Source organism: Schistocerca cancellata, chromosome 1 (genome assembly GCF_023864275.1).
Source record: "Schistocerca cancellata isolate TAMUIC-IGC-003103 chromosome 1, iqSchCanc2.1, whole genome shotgun sequence".
Taxonomy (NCBI): Eukaryota; Metazoa; Arthropoda; class Insecta; order Orthoptera; family Acrididae; genus Schistocerca; species Schistocerca cancellata.
The window spans coordinates 825,887,843-825,906,600 of record NC_064626.1 but is presented as its reverse complement, the minus strand read 5'-3'; the positions used below and the strand labels follow the sequence as shown (position 1 = coordinate 825,906,600).

General features: G+C 40.1%; 1 protein-coding gene across 1 annotated transcript in view; it reads right to left on the bottom strand.

The window, feature by feature from the left end:
* Positions 1-18,758, bottom strand: part of LOC126188583 (thyrotropin-releasing hormone-degrading ectoenzyme-like) — a 270,383-nt gene that overhangs the window by 67,842 nt on the left and 183,783 nt on the right. Inside the window, exon 10 of the mRNA XM_049930188.1 lies at positions 10,990-11,168. Coding sequence (XP_049786145.1) covers positions 10,990-11,168 — 179 coding nt within the window. The remainder of the gene's footprint in view (positions 1-10,989; positions 11,169-18,758) is intronic.

Genomic DNA, 18,758 nt, shown 5'->3' with positions numbered 1-18,758 from the left:
AAGACTTTTCTGAAAGTATTTGTCTCGAGTGTAGTCTGTATGGAAGTGAAATGTGGGTGATACATAGTTCAGATAAAAAGAGAAAAGAAGCTTTTCAAACGTGGTGCAGCAAAGGAATGCTAAAGATTTGACAGATAGATCATGTAACTAATGAGGAGGCACTGAATGGAATTTGGGAGAAAATAAGTTTGTTGCACAGCTTGAGAATGCATTCTGGGACATCAAGGAATCATCAGTGTAGTGCTGGAGGAAAGTGTGAATCTAAAAATTGTAGAGGGTGACCAAGAGGTGGATATAGTACGCAGTTTCAAATGAATGCAGGTTGCAGTAGTTATTTGGGGCAGAGGATAGAATAACCATGGAGAGATGCATCAGACCAGTCTTCAGACTGAAGACTAGACCAACACAATAAGAATGACTGAGATCACATATATTATTAGTGTTCAGCTTTGAATTATTTCACTTTGTAATGATATGTGCAAGGAACATACATTATAGCACAAAGCTATTGAAAACTTGTTCCTGGGCTCAAATAGTTTCACTAACTTATTGACTGTTGTTGTTGTTGTCTTCAGTCCTGAGACTGGTTTGATGCAGCTCTCCATGCTTACAGTAAAGCTGCATGCCCTCGGGAAAAATTACGGCCGTAGTTTCCCCTTGCTTTCAGCCGTTCGCAGTACCAGCACAGCAAGGCCGTTTTGGTTATTGTTACAAGGCCAGATCAGTCAATCATCCAGACTGTTGCCCCTGCAACTACTGAAAAGGCTGCTGCCCCTCTTCAGGAACCACACGTTTGTCTGGCCTCTCAACAGATACCCCTCCGTTGTGGTTGTACCTATGGTACGGCTATCTGTATCGCTGAGGCACGCAAGCCTCCCCACCAACGGCAAGGTCCATGGTTCATGGGGGGACTTATTGACTATGTTGATAAATTATTGACAGTAAATCATCTGCCTAAAGAAAACAGTGTTTAACAGGAACACTACCAATGACTTCCTATTGTGTTTAGAAAAAAATTATGGTCATGAGAGAGATGAGATGCACAATATGGACAATACTAATGAAAAATGCAGCTATTTCTAGAACCCTGACAGTCCTGTGAAAAGGATATATTGCTACTTGCCGTGCAGGGGAGATGCTGGGACATGCACAACAAAAAGACTTCTATACAGTTGAGCTTTCAGCCAAAAGGCCTTATTCTAAAGTAGAAAACACACATATGAACACAGCTCAGACAAACACATGACCACTGCCTCTGGCCACTGAGTCTGGACACCTTTTTTCCCATGTTGAAGAGTTAGGGGAATGATGTGTTGAAGAGTTAGGGGAATGATGGTGAGGCAAAGTTTGAGGTTAAGAAATTGTAGAATGTTAACGGGGTGAAGTGACTACAAGTGGGGGTGGATCATGGTTGGATGGAGGAGTGAACTGAATCAGGTAGGGTACAACATTGGCTTTGGGTTGAGTCTGCTTGGCAACAAAGATGCCAAAAAAGCATTTCTATTGTAGAGACCAGGAGAAGGAGAGAAGGTCTTTTATCAAGCTCAGCATGATTGAATTTGGGAGTGGGGCACTTACGCAGGACTAAATCTTTTGGAGGAAAGGCTAATGACTGTGTTCCAGGTCTTTTCAGGCTCTGGATTCTGTATGGTGGTGGGAGCGAGTTTTTGAGGATGTGGTAAATGAAGTAGGTCTGTGAGGTGGAGTTTGTCAGCTATGAGGGGATATGGAGGAGGCTTGGATACTGTTGTAGAGGTTGGGGATAGTCATAATTCACTGTGGGAGTAGGAGATGAACAGGTTGGACAGCTTTTTGAGCTGGCATTGTGCATGCTACTTGAGTTCCTGGAGGGCAAGAGTTCCACTGTAGGTGTGAGACAAAAGAATTTGGATTTGCAGAGCAGGAGAACTTCATGGATGGAGTGGAGGTATTGCAATGAGTTTTGGAACAGTTTTACATGGTTTTACAGGACTATGCTGATGAGGGACTGGCAGAATTTGAAGAGATAAAGGTCATTGTGGAAGGAGGGTTGCAGTTGGGGTGATTCCATGAGCTAGACAACAATGTTACAACAGTACGTGGGACTGGGTTCTGGCTAGGGATAAGGGAACTTTTCTGTATGGGCACAGATAGTTTGAGCAAGGATCCAGTGTAGGATAGAAAAAATGTAAGAAACATAAAGTATGCAAAAATATGTGCAAATAACTTGTAAAAATACATGGGAAAAATTACAAACAGGACAGAACAGATGAAGTATGGAGGAAAAAAGCGAAACCTGGGAGTAACGAAAATAGTGAAAGGCAAAAACAAACTAAAATCAATTTGAAAATACAATGAGATCAAAGAGACAAATAAATAAAAAAACAGTAAATAAAAAGACACATTAGTGGATGGGTATATGTGAAGAGAGGGGACAGCAGATGTAAATGGATTAGGTGAGGTTAGTGTTGGAATACAGAAGGAGAGGCAGTTGGTAGTACAGGGTACAGCAAATTCATGGGGCACAGAAAGGTATTCGGGGGTTGGGGGATGCAATAATATGTAAGAGTGAGGGAAAAACAGTTCTCAGTTTGAAGCTGTAGGATTAATTATATTGATAGGAATCATGTGGGACATCAGATTTTGTACCAACAAGCAGTGTGGCCACATACTGTGTGTTGTTCAGACAAGATGGGTGTTATGGCGTGGCTCATAAGCCAGAGTGTATGTAATTTGGAAAGCAACAGATAAAACACAGGAAAGAAGAGAAAAGAACAGGACAGACACTCAGTAAAGCTATGTGTTAGATAGTTGTGACAAATGAAAACAGTGCTGGGTTGCAGGATAGAAGAAAAGCAGCTAGGCAAAATCAAACTGTAAATTACAAGATGGAATAGTGACAATATTATGAAAAGAATAGATTGCTACTCATCATATAAAGGAGATTTTGAATTGCAGAGAGGTGCAGTGAAAAGACTGCTAAACTTCTGAGCTTTCAGCCAAAAGGCATTCTTTTAAAGAAAAAAACATTCATTTGCAACAGCGAGGTGTAAGGTATGGACCTATAATGACGGCTGATTCTGCACAACTACTCTATTAGCAGCAGAAAGGAAGTGGCGTTTGAATATGAACCACAAATGTTTGATGACAAAGCAAAAAATCAACTGAATCCTCCACCGGAAAACACATCTGGCATGTCATATACAGAATTAGTCACAGTGAATGTGTCATATGATAGGAATCTGTTATTGATACACCTAATTTGTATCCCTGGTGAGTGAGATATGCTTCCTTGCCCAATATAGGTATTCACATGAGAGTGTCATAACTCCCAAGGAAATGAAGAAACCATAATAGTTTATCACATAAGCTGCAACAAATAAATGCAAGTTTCACAATCACACAGTTTCTCTAAGCTCTGTCAAAACTTGTGTTTAACATTTTAGAAGTTGTGTTCCATTTTGGAAGTGTTTACTCTTTAATTCCTTTGTTGTACAATAGTTCATATCTGTTTATTTGTTGTTTCAATTTCTGTGAAAAGTCTAGTAGTATCTCACCTGCACTCACTATTCATCACATTTACTTGCAACAGTAATGTATTCTTACCACATGACTCATATTCTATAACCAATGTATAGTATGACAACTGATAAGACTGCAGACGGAAAACAAACATTTCAGTGACAAGATGGACAGTCCATAATGATGTGAAAACAAATAAATAACTAAATGGCATGAGGGAGTTTCAGACATGGCTAGTCTGATTTACAGTCCAACATCGTGACCACTTAACCATGACACCACTGCTGTTTAATTTCTCTTGATATTGGACTTGTGAAGCTTGGACCATTCACTGTTTTTATTTTGCTTTTTTTCACAGTTCAGTACACCTTCTTCCTGTTTTCATGCTTGATCTGTGTTCAGTTTCTGAAGGGCTATCCACTTCTGTGTTCAGTTTCTGAAGGGCTATCTGCTCGGCCATTTTACCACTAAATCTGAGCTGGGTGTGATGGAGAGTCTCTCTAGTGACTAGCAATCTGTTCTTTCCATAAATTGTCATTATTCCAGCCTCTATTTTCCAATGGCTGATATTTCTAAAACATTTTCTTTCAGCAATTTGAGTCACATATTTTTCCTAAAATAAATGAGGTTAAAATTAAACAGAGGCATACACATGAGAGGGATAAGAAATGGGACTAAAGAAGTGACTTCGAAAAATTCAGTGCTCTTCCTATTGTAGTGGGACTTGGGTAGCTGTGGAAAATTGGAGTTAAACATGAGCAGTTCTAGCTTGCCAGGGTGGGCTCAAGTCTTCCTGTGTGTGTGGCAAGTGGCATTTCTGGTGGCATGGCGATGGTGTTGGCCAAGGTTGACCTGTGGACCAACAGAGAGCAACGGTTGCTGGCTGGCACAACTTTGGCTGCACTGGTGGGCAGCAGGCAGGTGGAGCTCCCTTGTTTACATTCCAGCAGTGGCAGAGTTATGGGAGTGGCCCTGACAGACTCAGACTGGGCATTACTTACTACCCAGCTGGCTGAACGATGATGAGCTCATGCAGCTTGGCTGAGTACAGGTTATGCCCGTTGATTCCACAGTGATAATGGTGTTTCTGTTTCACATAAAAGCATCTGGAGGGTATCAATGTCTAGAAAGTATGGTGTAATCAGCAGTAGGTCAGCCAAGCTGTGTTGATTAAATGATGTCTGGCTATGGCCTGGGTCCGACACTCATGGCCTTAAAACAGAGGAGCTGATCACACAGTTCAATGATCAGCACATGCTGTCTTGCTGTGGTCTTGCTGCAGTTCTGGACTCTGACTTTTACTTCAAGTTTTCCAATAGCTTTAATTTCCTCTTCTCTTCTGTGAAGCAAATTCACACTTGTATTTTGGTGCAAGTCAGACACTAGTTATTTACAATTATTTACATTTCACATTTCCACCTCCATTCATGTATCACTTTATCCTTTGCATCGTATTCACATTTTCTGTCTGCCTTCTCTAAAGTTCTCATTTTCACAGTTTTCTTTGTCTCACTTTTAGTACTGTCAGCAGCTACGCTGTTTCATCTTGTGGGAGGGTAGTGTGATTCAGGAAGGCATTTTCACCTACTTCTTCTCGCATACTAAGTTTGTCTCTCCCACACTGTCATATTGCATATACCATTACCCTCTAACTGCTAAAAAAGAAATCTCAGCTATAACACTAAGACATACCTCACATGTACACAAACAATATGGCACACTGTCTAGTGTGAATATTGAACAACCAGGTACATCTTTATGTGTACACTTCTCTTTTCATTAATCCATACTTATACTGTTCACTTACTTCAGCACTATGACCTAACAAGTAATGAAACCTACCTTCAAGTTTGCACTAATACCTTATAAATTATCGTTGTCAACAAAGAATGAGAATAAATATACTGTGGGCTGCATTCTACCATAACTTAGGTGGAACAGAACTGATGTATGCAAATAGAGTGATTCATGCACTGCCCTATTGCTTAGTGGTACTGGCCTGTGTGAATTCTGTGTTTTGCACACTGTCCTCTTGCTTCATATTCTTATACCCTAGCAATTCAGAAAAGTTTATTTGCAACACTAGGAGATCCATGGTAACCTTGCTTTCATCATGTTCTCAAGACATTGTGACTTGGGAATGCATTCAAATTTCCTTTCTCTTTTCACCATTCCTTAATTAATTCCTCTTGCACTAAGAGATACATCCTGTGGCCCCACTTCAAGAACTCTCCAATACCACTGAGCCAGCTACAGGTTCTATAAATGATTCACCTGTGTCGTACAAAAACCATAACTTTTCACAGCCACAGCCACTATATCAATCCCACCTGTGCAGTACAATAGTCCTATAATACCCTAGCCAAAGGTGCTATAACAGCCTCTCCTGTACTGTCCTTAATTCTTCCCTTCCCACAGGTCCTATAACAGCCCCACTTCTGCAATACAATAAAAAATCACTTTAATTCATTTACTTCCAAATCTCTTTCAACATCTGATAGATTCTGCCACTATGTCACTTCTTTCAGTTGATTGGCTATTGCTGATGTGTTTACTGCTGTCGGAAACATTGCTTCTGGAGCAGTTTAATTGACAACATCTAGACCAATGACATGTCTCAGCACTTCACTTAGGCTGATTTGAGACAATGCCACATCATGTGAACACAGTAAAACCTAACCAAACAGTACCATTGCAACTCTTTATTCTAGTTCATGTTCATCAGCATTATATCATGGATTAAATCCATCTTAATGAACTAAGTAGTACCAGATAAATATTTTCTCTGGGTGTTATATTTTCCAGATTACATCTCCTAACATTCCAGGCTTAGCTGAGATCTTAAATCCTACATTATGCCCATGTCTGATTACCGATACAAATGTTATGCTTATCATCCTTTCTTATCCTAAAACCTCTACTTGATACAATTCTGCATTCACAACAAAAATCCTTATGTCTCTTCTGGCATGTTGTCAAGAAATAACTGGAGTTTCCAGACTATACAAGGTCTTCTGCATCTGAGCCAGACACACTCTCTGCAATGGCTAGCATTATGCTATATCTTATGGCAAACCCAACAAACTGTGGAATGTACAGGTAAACTGCACAGTGTGCAAGCTACTAGAGTTAATACTTTGGTCTTCGGTCCCTTACCAAATGCTGATTGGTATCTAACCCCAACATTATGCAAAATCTAAGGAAGGTTCAAACCAAAGGATATATGGAATCCCATAAGTGAAAGTAAAAAGGTTCATGCTGTTACTTATCTTGTGTCCTTGTTGAATTAATGATCACAGTATTCTTCCATCAGTGTATTGTGTATCTTCTTAGTCATTGTTAATCTATCAGTCTCCAAACCATCTTAATTCTGGCACCAAATATAACAGGTGAATGTATAATCATACCTGCTAGCCGCCAAAATGTAGCTTTGGGAAAGCCAGAGTTGAAAATGAGCAGTTATTGCTTGTCAGGATGGGTTCAGGTCTTCCTGTGGGTGTGGTAAGGCCTCTGGATGATTTGGGAGACATATAGGAAAGTGACAGACTTTGTATTGAGCATAGCCCTAACAAATATTCTTCTATTTCTAGCGAAGCATCAACAAATGATATGCAGATACTAAATTGCTCTTTGGTGGCTATGTCTGTTGTTTCATCTGCTATTACTGCAAAATACTCTGCACTCTTTATATCCTCCAATAATTTTCTAAGAAGTGTAATTACTTAAAAGGGCCAAAATTTCGTTTTGCACATCATGGGATGTCCATTTGTAAGTTTCGCGCTGTAGCCATATTAAAATTAGCTGGTTATCTTCTCATCGAAGGCGTAATAAATTGTCAAAGTTACTTGTTTCATCAGTATGCCCACGTATTGCAAGCCCCTGCACTGCTAAATAATGGATGGAAGATATGATTTTTAGTATACAAGCTCGGTTTTCTTTCATTTGTGTCAGTTTTTCTTTGGAAATCTGTCTAAATACATTGATATTCGATTTTAAGGATTTGAAATTCAGTATAGCTTCTCTGTGGCAGCCCGATGCTTCATGCACTTTCAACTTTTCTACCCCTTTCTTCCAGTTCTAAAAACCAGTTTCCATGAAAGTTTTTTCCATTTTGTGAACACACTGAAAACGATTTTCTTCAAACACTTGTCTGCAAATTTTGCAAAAAATAACATCTTTTACCTTATTGTAATTGATACATGCAAATTGCTGTTTCCAAGAGGGCTGATAACAGCATTGTTTTTTCTGAGAACAGTGTTTTTTGTCACCGCCACAGTTCCATCACTATCTGTGTCTTTGTTGTCACACACAGCACCACTAACACTGGGTCTAGCTTCACTATCACTAACACTTGCCACATTGTCACATTTCTTCCTGATTATAAACTTGTCCATTTCAGACTGGACAGTAAGGGACAAAAGATTAACAACTGAACCGAGTCACAGTAAGACTAACTGACCACTGGCGATGCCCAGCTCCGGAATATTTACGTTCGCTGACAACATTAGCTGCGACCTGCGTAACAATACTGTGCTCCTAACAAGAAGTAGCCATGTAACAATAGTGCTGATTATTGTCAGGGCTGGTTCTAAGGAGGGGGCGGGGGGGGGGGGGGGGATGAACCGTGCCATCGCCCAGGGTGGCAGATTTTTTGGGGCGGCAAATCCATCTTGCATAAATAAAGGAATGTGAGAATAAATTGGAAATACAAATTATTCATAAAATCAAGGGTCCTATTGAAAATTATCTATGGTACAGAAACAGTATGCTCTGATTTATGAAAGAAATGTTTCCTCCAACAAAAATGGCTTAAAATGTATTGCACTGTAAATGTATCACTGATTGCTGCTTTGATCTTAAAGACATATTCACAACAAAGAGACGAATGAGTATGATACGTGAAAATAAGGCGTCATGTATGAAATATATTGTGGGAAAAGTTGACTATGTCGACCAAAGTGGGGGGAGGGGGGGGGGGTGCTTGACATGTTCACGTGGGGCGACAAAATCCCTGGAGCCGGTGCTGGGTGCTGATTAGTGTGGTGTTGTACCTAGTGATTGTCAATAGAATTTACAAAAATGAATGAAGAGTCTTTAACATTACCTAGTCCTTCTAGCGATCGCCATCAAATTCGGTGCCACCTGTTGCTCATTAGTTTCTTTTACAAGCTGCCAGCAGACTGCTGTGGGAGGAAGTGGAGCTTGTCCAAGCAGCCAAAGCACTGTGAGCTCAAGGTGAGCTTTCGTTCCCCGCATACCTCTGTACAGTAAAAGTGTGCGAATAGTACAGATGCGGGGGATAAACCCTGTCACGACAGTTTGTCATATGCAGAGGCTGGAGGAGTAGCAGAAAGGAATATGCAATAGCTCGTAAAATCTGTATTTTTTCCTACATTATCATTACATACTATTATGCAAAAATGTATGTGCAAGTTTTAACAAATTTCCCTGTAAAGGATGAGGAAGGGGGAGAGAGCGGTGAGAAAAGCATGTTTGAATATTTGGGGGGGGGGGGGGTGAGGCCCCTACTTTTAACTATTGTGGGGGTACAAAGTACCTTCCCCCCCCCCCCCCCCCCCCCCCCCCCAAGTTGGCGCCACTGTCCCTGCTGATTCCATGAATCAGAAGTGTGTCTGGGTCACACTGAATTGTCTGGAGGGTGTCAACGTCCAGAAGGTGTGTTCTGACTGGCAGTAGGTTGGCCAATCTGCATTGATTACACTTTCGTTCTGTGGCTTGGTTCTGGTGCTCATGGTCTGATACCACAGGAGCTGATCACACAGTTCAGTGACCAGCAAATGTTGTTTGGCTGTGGCCTCATTGCAGCTCTGTGCTCTGATTTTTGCTTCATGTTCCCCTACAGTTTTATTCATTTCACTATTATACTTAGCAGCTGTTTGTATCACTGGGGGGACTGAGAGAAGGACGAACTAGTAAACTACAGGAAAAACATAAAGAGTTTAAAGAGAAAGTGCAATATAGGCTATGCTAAAGTCAAAAAGTGGTTGAAAATGGGAAGTCCTGTAGAGAAATAAGGAGAGAATTTCAGGTTGCAACATAGAAAGAAAAATAATTTTGTCATATTGGACATGTGGGATAGTTACCTATGAGGAAAATATTAGTAATTTTTAATGATATAAGGTATTTGAAAAGAAATAACAGTTTTCAGTCTCTGGGAAAGGAAGTGGGAGGGGGTGGGGGCAGAATCAATCACATCTGACAAGAACAGATCAGACACTTCAGTCATTATTTCCAAAGGAATTGGGAAGACTGTAATCTTGTCAAGAATAAGTCAGAAAGATTTATCGAGCTGCTCAGTGATCATTACTCATATCAAAACAGAAGCTGACACAGAGATGGCTTACATACTGAATTCAGTCTTCTGCAATTGTTTCATTACAGGAGATTGTAATCTAGTTCCCCCTTTCAGTCTTTACACAAGTGCTGAGATGACAAATATTTAGATAAGTGAATATAGAACACAAAACAGTTAAATGGCTCCACACAGAGAAGGCAATTACACCTTGTGGAATAACTGTATAATTCTGTATAAATTATGCAAAAGAATTTGCTCACCTTTTAACAGCAGTTTATCATAGAAAGTTGGGAAACAATAAAGGGCATAAAATAATTATTAAAATGGGCCAGATCATTCCTAATTTCAAGAAGAGTTATAGTCCTACATGGCTGATGTGTGTTGTAGGATTGTACAACATGTTGTATCATTGTGTGTTATGCAATTTTTGAAGAATCAACACCTCCTCTGGAGGAATCAGTGGGGATTTTGCAAATAGTGATTTTGTTTAACTCAGCTTGCTCCATTTGTCCATGAGATACAGAAGACAGTAGATAAAGGTGTTGAACAAAATACAAGCATGCAGAATATGAGAAGAACTTTCTGGATTCAAATAAAAATCAACATTGCATTCTTAACGGGATATAATTGATAGATGCAAAAGTAACTTCTGAGACACCAAAAGGAGTGTTATAGAGCCACCATTGTTCATGATACTTACATATGATTTTGTAGATGACTTTACTAAGGTTTATTTTTTAAGTATTCCATCTTATTCACTAGGAACTGTTGCAAGAAACTCATAAATTAATACAGAAAAATAATAATGTCAAATATTGTACCACAGGACAATCAAATGTCTGCTAAACATATTACAGAACACTATCCTATAATGAAGCTGTAATTCGGTCTGGCCTTACATTACACAATAACTAACCAGATTTATAAAAATAATTCTAGCCTAAGAATTTAAGATAGCACTAAACAAATTTCTAATGTAGCACTGTTTCCCCAGAATGTCTTGTTGTACAAAAGCAGAGTTTGTAATGTAGAATGACAGCCTAAATTTAGCTTGTAATAATGCATAGAGAGGAACATTTCTGCTGATGCTGTGTGTACTGTTAATGCTGTATGATAAACTTATACCAATAAATATGTAACAAAAAAATTATGTAAGTTTTTCTTTCCCATACTCATGTGTATAAGTGCCTGGCTTATACTTGGCAGCAAGGGCTTCTGTACAATCTTCTGCTCCATAACGGCACATTACTGTCATCACAATTCCTTGTGGAGTCATTTCATTGTGCATGAGTTCCTCATTGAAACCTCCATATTGTTCATAAAGAGGAGAAAAAAGCTTCCATATATATTCCTGTAGAATAAAAATGTCAAAATGATGCCTCATTTAGCATATCAAAATATAACAATGTGCAGAAAGTTCTTTTTGAGAATTAAAAATTATTTAGGAAAACGGTGATGACTCACCACAAGGCAGAAGCAATGTGTTGTTGATAAGTACACAAATAAAAAGTACAGAGCTTTGCTAGCTTTCCCAATGAACTTCCTTTTTCAAGCTTGTAGGAAAAACATGCACACACACACACACACACACACACACACACACATATGCACATGCCTGTCTCTCTACATTGCGCTCAGTGACTGCCTGCTGTTTCCTGGCCCTTAGTGAGTGTACTGGGGTGTGGTGGAGGACCAGGGTGGGGTGAGGTGAGGTATGGAGAGAGGCAAGGGGAAGGGAGTAGGTTGGAGCAGCTTGTTGGAGGGGGTGGGGTGTCTGTGGGCTAGCTGGGGATACAGGAAGAAGAGGCAGGTGGCAGGCGGCTGGGCACACAATTTCACAGACTAGGATGTGAGATAGCAGAATACAACTAGCTGTCACGAACTGGATAGGATTACTAGGAGAGGGGATGGTGTACACACACGAACACACACACACACACACACACACACACACAGTGCTCTGCTGCATGCTGTGCCACTGGGTGGTCCACATCATTTTTGGAAACAGTTTGGCAGTGACCATTCATTCTAGCTGATAGCTGGTTCGTTGTCATACCAATGTAAAATGCTGTGCAGTGGTTGCAGTATATAACATGGTGGCTTTCACTGGTAGTCCAGCCTCTGATGGGGTGGATAAGCCTGTGATGGGACTGGAGTAGGTGGTTCTGGGTGGGCGGATTGGGCAGGTCTTGCATCTGGGTTTTCTGCATGGGTGTGATCCCTGTGGCAGGGTATTGTGGATGGGAGTGGCATGCGATACACATACACTAGGATGTTGTGGAAGTTGGTTGGATGGTGGAACACCACTTTGGGAGGGGATGGAAATATCTTGGATATAATGTCCCTCATTTCACAGCATGGTGATAGGTCATCAAACCCTGACAAAGGACATTGTTCATTCGTTCCAGTCCTGGGTGGTATTGGGTGATAAGGGGGGGGGGGGGGGGGGGGGCACTTCTTTGTGGTCGGTTCTTGGGATGGATGATGGACGTGAGGATCAAGTGTGTGTTTTGGTATAAGACATGGGATATCTGTTTGTGTATTATTTCTGGAGGGTATTTCCTATTTTCTGTCTGCAAAGGCCTTTGCAAAGCCTTCAGCATATTGGGTAAGGGAGTTCTCATCACTGCAGATGTGTCTGCCACAAGTGGCCAGGCTGTATGGGAGGGATTTTTTGGTGTGGAAGGGGTGGCAGCTGTCAAAGTGCAGGTACTATTGGTGATTGGTAGGTTTGATATGGACTGAGGTGTGGATGGAGCTATCTGAGACGAGGAGATCAACATCTATGAAGGTGGCATGATGGGTGGAGGAGGACCAGGTGAACTGGATGGAAGAGAAGGTGTTGAGATTGTGGAGGAATGAGGATAAGGTGTTCTGGCCTTGGATCCACATTATAAACATGTCATCAATAAACCTGAACCAGACCAGGGGTTTGGGGTTTTGTGAAGCTAGAAATGATTCCTCTAGGTAGCACATGAAGAGGTTGGCATTGAAGGGTGCCGTGCAGGTGCCTATGGCTGTGCCACTAATTTGATTGTATACCTTCCCTTCAAAGGTGAAGTAGTTACGGGCTAGGATGTGGTTGGTTAGGTGTACAAGCAATGAACTGGTGGGTTTGGAATCTGCAGGGTGTTGGGAAAGATAGTGTTGAATCGCAGCAAGGCCTTGAGCATGAGGAATGTCGGTGTATAAGGAGGTTGCATCAACAATGACGAATAGGGACATGGGAGGCAAGAGTATGGGGATGGAGGAGAGCTGGTGCAGGAAGTGGTTGGTAACTTAAATGTAGGGCTTGGACAATTGGTTGTAGATGTTGGTCAACAAGGGTCGAATCTAAGCCGCACCTTTTTTCCGGTTTTTGTAATCCAAAAAACTGCCTGCGGCATAGAATCAAGTGCAAAGTAACCGGAAGTTCTGTAAAATGTTGATAGGTGCCACCACAATTAACTTCTGCCGTCGAATATATGTAGCGCTACAGAGGCATGCTTTGCAGGCACAAAGATAAATACTGGCGCCAAAACCTCTGCGTCAGTAAATAAATTAAGGTGGAAGACGAGATTTTTTCTCCAACCCGAGTTTCGACCCCTGCACTTTCATACATTATCCAACGAAGTAAATACAAATTCCGTATTGTTCATCTTCGAATGTAGCAGCCTTTCAATGTACTACAAAAATCCGACTGGCAAGACTGACTGGGATGTTTGTCAATATGGCCAACTCTACGTTCGGAATTTTTTCCTACTTGTGACAAGAGATGGTTGCTAATACGAACTTTTATGAATTGTGAATCACATGCAGTATTCTCTTCACCATCAGAATAATATGAATATAAACATTTTGCCACGTATTCTTTCGTGTTTGCTGCTATCTCATTTAAATCCTGTCTGCCTAATAAACTACGAAACTAGAGTGAGACAACAGCAAACATGGAAGAATATACATATCATGCCATGTTTATATTCATATTATTCTTATGCCAAATAGTGATACAGGCAGATATGAAGCACGACAACTGACTAGATTTTTAAATCTAAGATGACTCTAATTTCTGTGCAGAATGTAATGTACTAAAGAGGCGTCTGCAAAGATTTTCAAACGAAGAAAAATTTTCGCTAAACTCTCCTTCACATCTTCTATCACATGCAGTCATTATTTGGTTCTTGTTGAGTCGTAAACACTAATTATCAAAATGTGACAAACAATGCATGACACAGTCCAATAATGCATTTTCAGCTTAGAGTGACGTAAACAACGTAAACATCTATAACAAAGAGAATGGCACTTATCAGATCAAAGAAAAATAAGCAATCGATTCAAACCAGACGAAGCACATGAAAAAGGAAGGGTACCCATATAAATCCAGACGGAGCACCTGACGCATAGCAATGGCTACCTGGTAAAGCTTAACTGCTAAGGTTATGACTCGAACCAAACTACTGTAGCTGTATCATCATTCATTCGACCTAAATTATGTCTCATATTACAATGGACCAACTTTGTTTCGATTTGGAGGTGCGGCCTAAAACTTTTCTCTCCCCTTGAATTTCGAGTCTCAAATTTCAGGTGCGGCTTAGATTCGGGAATTTTTTTTTTCCTTGATTTCGAGTCTTATTTTTCAGGTGCGGCTTAGATTCGAGTGCGGCTTAGATTCAAGTGCGGCTTAGATTCGAGTAAATATGGTAGATTCTTTCGGTGGGGGCACTGTAACCAGTCACAATGGGGCACTCAGGATTGTAAAGTTTGTGGATTTTGGGGAGCATGTAGATGGTGGGTGTGAAGGCTGTTGTTGGAGTGAGTATGGAAATGGATTCAGGGGAGAGGTTCTGGGAAGGGCCTAATGATTTCAGCAGGGATTGTAGATTATATTAGACTTCTGGTGTGGGGTCACTTTGGCAGAGCCTGTAGGTGGAGGTGTCGGACAACCCATGGAGTACCTCTACCAGGTAGTTACTCCAGTTCATCAAAACAGTGGTGGAACCTTTGTCTACTGGGAGGATGACCAGGTCAGGATCCATTTTTAGGTTGTGTAGGGCAGTCCTTTCTTCTGCTGAAAGGTTGTTGTTCTTAGGGAGGGACCTGAGGAAGGATCAAGAGACCACGTTGAAGTTAGGAATTCCTGGAAGGTGGCCAGGGGATGGTTAGGTGGGAGTGTGGGAGGGTCATGATTGGATGGTGGGATGAACTGGGACAGGCAGGGCTTGATGTTAGGATTGGATTAGCTTTGGTTAGAGGGGTTGATCGCAAAGAAGTGTTTCCACTGTAGGGAGCAGGAGAAGGAGAGTAGGTCTTTCACAGGTCCTACATGATTAAACCTGGGAGTCGGGCTGAATGTGAGGCACTTGGATAGGACTGAAACTTCTGTGGAGCTGAAGATTTTGGTGGAGAGACTAACAGCAGTGTTCTGGTTTTGTTTTGGTTCTGGATTTCGTGGAGTGCTGGTAGGGGATTTTGGAGGATGTGGTAGGTTGAAAAGGTCAGCTAGGCAGGGTCGGGTGCTATGAGGTGTTGACAAGGAGGTACCCTGTGAGCTGGGTTGGGGTGGATAGTGGTGCCCTAATGTGGGAGTAGGAGTTCAGCAGGCTGGATAACTTGTGGTGGTGTTTGGAAAATTCTTCTAGGTGTTGGAGTGTCAGGATTTCAGTTTTGGTGATAAGATGAAGGTGGAAAGGATTGCACAGTAACAGTATTTTGTGGAGGGAGTGAAGGTGGTTTAGGTATGTCTGTGCCATGGAGATTGTTTTCATAGAATCAGGCTTGTCAGGGAAAGGGACAAATATAACTAAGTCAAAAAATAATAAAGGAAATTAAAATAACCAACAAACTAACAAAAATGAGGAAAGGGAGCCACCCATTTACAGGTGAATGACAGGGAACATTGCACAATAAACAAACACACACACACACACACACATACACAAAGTGAAGAAATTGTAAGTCTGTTCTAGTGTGTTGCATGCAACTAGCATTCTCATGTTTAAGGTCTTTGTCAGGGATTTTGTCTTAGCAGTGAACTGTATTGTTTTTCATAATTTCCTTAACAGTTTGAAGGAAAATAACACCAAAACCAAATTATAGCTGAATTAAGGTAAATTGAAAATTGTATATCTCATGCAATAGCAAACATGGACATATGAAAAGAGTCACATAAATACTAACTCTAGGGTGGAATAATTCCTCCATCTACGTAATGAGAGGAAATATTCTGAGGAAATCATACTCTACAATAATTAAGCAGAAAAAGTTTTCCAGGACCCTAGAGGAAAGGAGACCAAAATAAAATGATAGGTAACATTGTCCATCATTTTAGGGTTCAAACCATATTCTAAAAGCTCTATGGTAAGATGTATACAAGTTATTAAGAAATTATATTATTGTATATTTTCAAGAGGCTTTTTTTAATGAGTTATATCAAGCTCCTTTGTAATGTTAAAATGTAAATTAAGTGGAATAAGTGAAACTTGATTCCATTATAAGTTAACTCATTCATTGGTTTTAGTAGTTTTCTTATTTTGATATTTTCCATTTGGAGCATTATGTGTTTTAGATGTGAACACTGATACAAAGCTAGGTGATTTTTGAATGCTAAAACAAGATTCTAATTTTATATTCACAATATGCACTGACAAAAGAAAAATACATGAGGCCATACACATATGATATTTTTTTCTGTATTTGTTGACAGAACAGTCCATGGGTGTATTGCCTGTTCTCAGTGTCCAGTGTAATAAGCAGTACACTCATGGACTCTTCTGCTACTGTTTTTCTGTTTACCAAATAACTGAACTAATCTATGCTATTCAGCAAAATGTGGATATACAATAAACTTTGCTCACAGGAAGTATTCTTACCTTCAAGCTTTTTACTTCAATTGTTATTTCTTTGGCTATAAATAAATAGAATGAAAGGATAGATGCAAATGGTGACATAATTTGTAGATGAGACTGGAGAGCTTTTGCATGACAATTCAGATGTATTGATGACATGCAAGTACTGAGAATCTAGCTGAAGAATTGACAAAGTGCCTACAATGCTTGCCTCATGGAGTACAAAACTGATGATTTGTTTGCTGGTAAAAAGTACTGAGCAATAAGAGGCTGTGGATTCAAAAAGATAAAACTCATTTATGAAGCAGTGATAAGAAAAATCATAAAAAATAATTAACAAAGGAAACAAGTGAAGGGAAGCTGGCAAATTGTTAAGAATGAGAAATGTAAAGTTAAAAGTAGCTGACATTTCAAAGCTTTAAGGCTCAAAGCAATGAGAAATGGAGACCAAGAATGGAATAAGCAAAGTACAAATTTTTAATAACCTAGCCTGATGAGAAAATGGAAGATAAAGATGTATTGATATCTGCAACATTGCTCAAGTCTGGTGAGGGCACCTATGGTGGAAACAAAGCTGATGTCCCAGAACAGTCATATGAACTTCCATAGTGGGCAAGTATAAGGTAAGTTAATAACAGACTCTCTTTCAGCTGCTATTATCTGACTTTGCCTCTTCCAATGAACTATAACTGCAACTGTTATTTGTCTGGACCAGTTCTGACTTTTTTTTGGTACCTTGACTTATGAACTTATGATATGAGGTTACCAGCACCACCAAGTTTAATGAACCTTTGCTTTATGTCATATGTACAATATGCGTGCATGATACGTTAGTAGTTCTTGAACCAATATCAGTATCACTTGTAAACTATTGCATACTAATTTCTATTTGGAACTATGACTATTACTACTTTTCATCAAAAACTATAATTGTTTGATTTCATGAGTTACTAGTCAAATTTTAATCTGTTGTTACAGAAGTTTATCATGTTCAATAAATGTTATTGGCCCTAAAGTGAGGAGTACAACATTGCCACTGAGGAAGTCTGAGTTTTGGTTTACAAAGTGCTACCAAGAATGCAAACTTTCTCAAGTTTTGGCAGCAACAACAAACTCACATCAAAAATTGGTCAAGCACTTAATTAGTTTGAGGCTGCTCTGCCACCTTGATATTTCTGCCATTTAATGAAGCTCAAAAAGACAAGTAAGTATATCAAAGATGCCTTGTGCTGCAGTTTCAAGAAAAGTGATGTCAAATATCCAGACTGCCAATGGATCTTTTTGCTGTCTACAAATCCACAGTTACATTACTTTGTTAAAAAGTAAGCCCTTTTCCCCAATCCATCTGTGCTCTCTTTACCTGATGTATTCTAAAATGGATGTGGTAGTGGGAAGGCTAGAATTCCTAAAACACCACAAGATATATACTGAAACGTATGCATCTTAGATTGCAGATTTTAAAGGCTTGAATATAAAATGTAAATTCATATATGTGCATGGTGAATCATATGTCAGAAGCTTAATGTATGATATAGTGATTCACTAAGCCTTGGATAAGAAACAAGCTTTAAGACAGTCTCCCTGGCTGAAGTGCTGCAAACTGTACAGGCTGTTGAAACATCACAAGTGGCACAACAAACCTTTTCAGCAGACTTTGATATTTCAAATGTGGCCCAGAGCCATAACGATACAGTGCAGACTTTTCCATAGTGGACTGTAAAGTGCTGCCATTGATGCACATCATGCACAGTTTAAATCACTATTTTAATCTGGCTGAGGGAAAGCAATCAACTTTCAGGTCCACGTTGTCTTAAAGTCAACAGCAAGTCAGAGATTTTGCAAAGCTCATCTGATTCTGTTGACTATTTAGGGAGAGGTTAAGATTTAAGTAGAGAGACTAGAAAGGGCAACAACCAGTTTTATCTCCTGTTTTCCACAGTCAGTGGGTTTCACCATTAGTGGGACTACAAGGTGTTGCTGCTCTTTTCAGTTGTATGAGGGCTTTAAGCAAACCATTAATGCTCCAGCTCAAATTGATTCTAATCTTTGTTTCACCTAGATGACCACTTTCCTAAGCTTTCAGGAAGAATTTTTTTCTAAAACTGATCTAGTTGAGG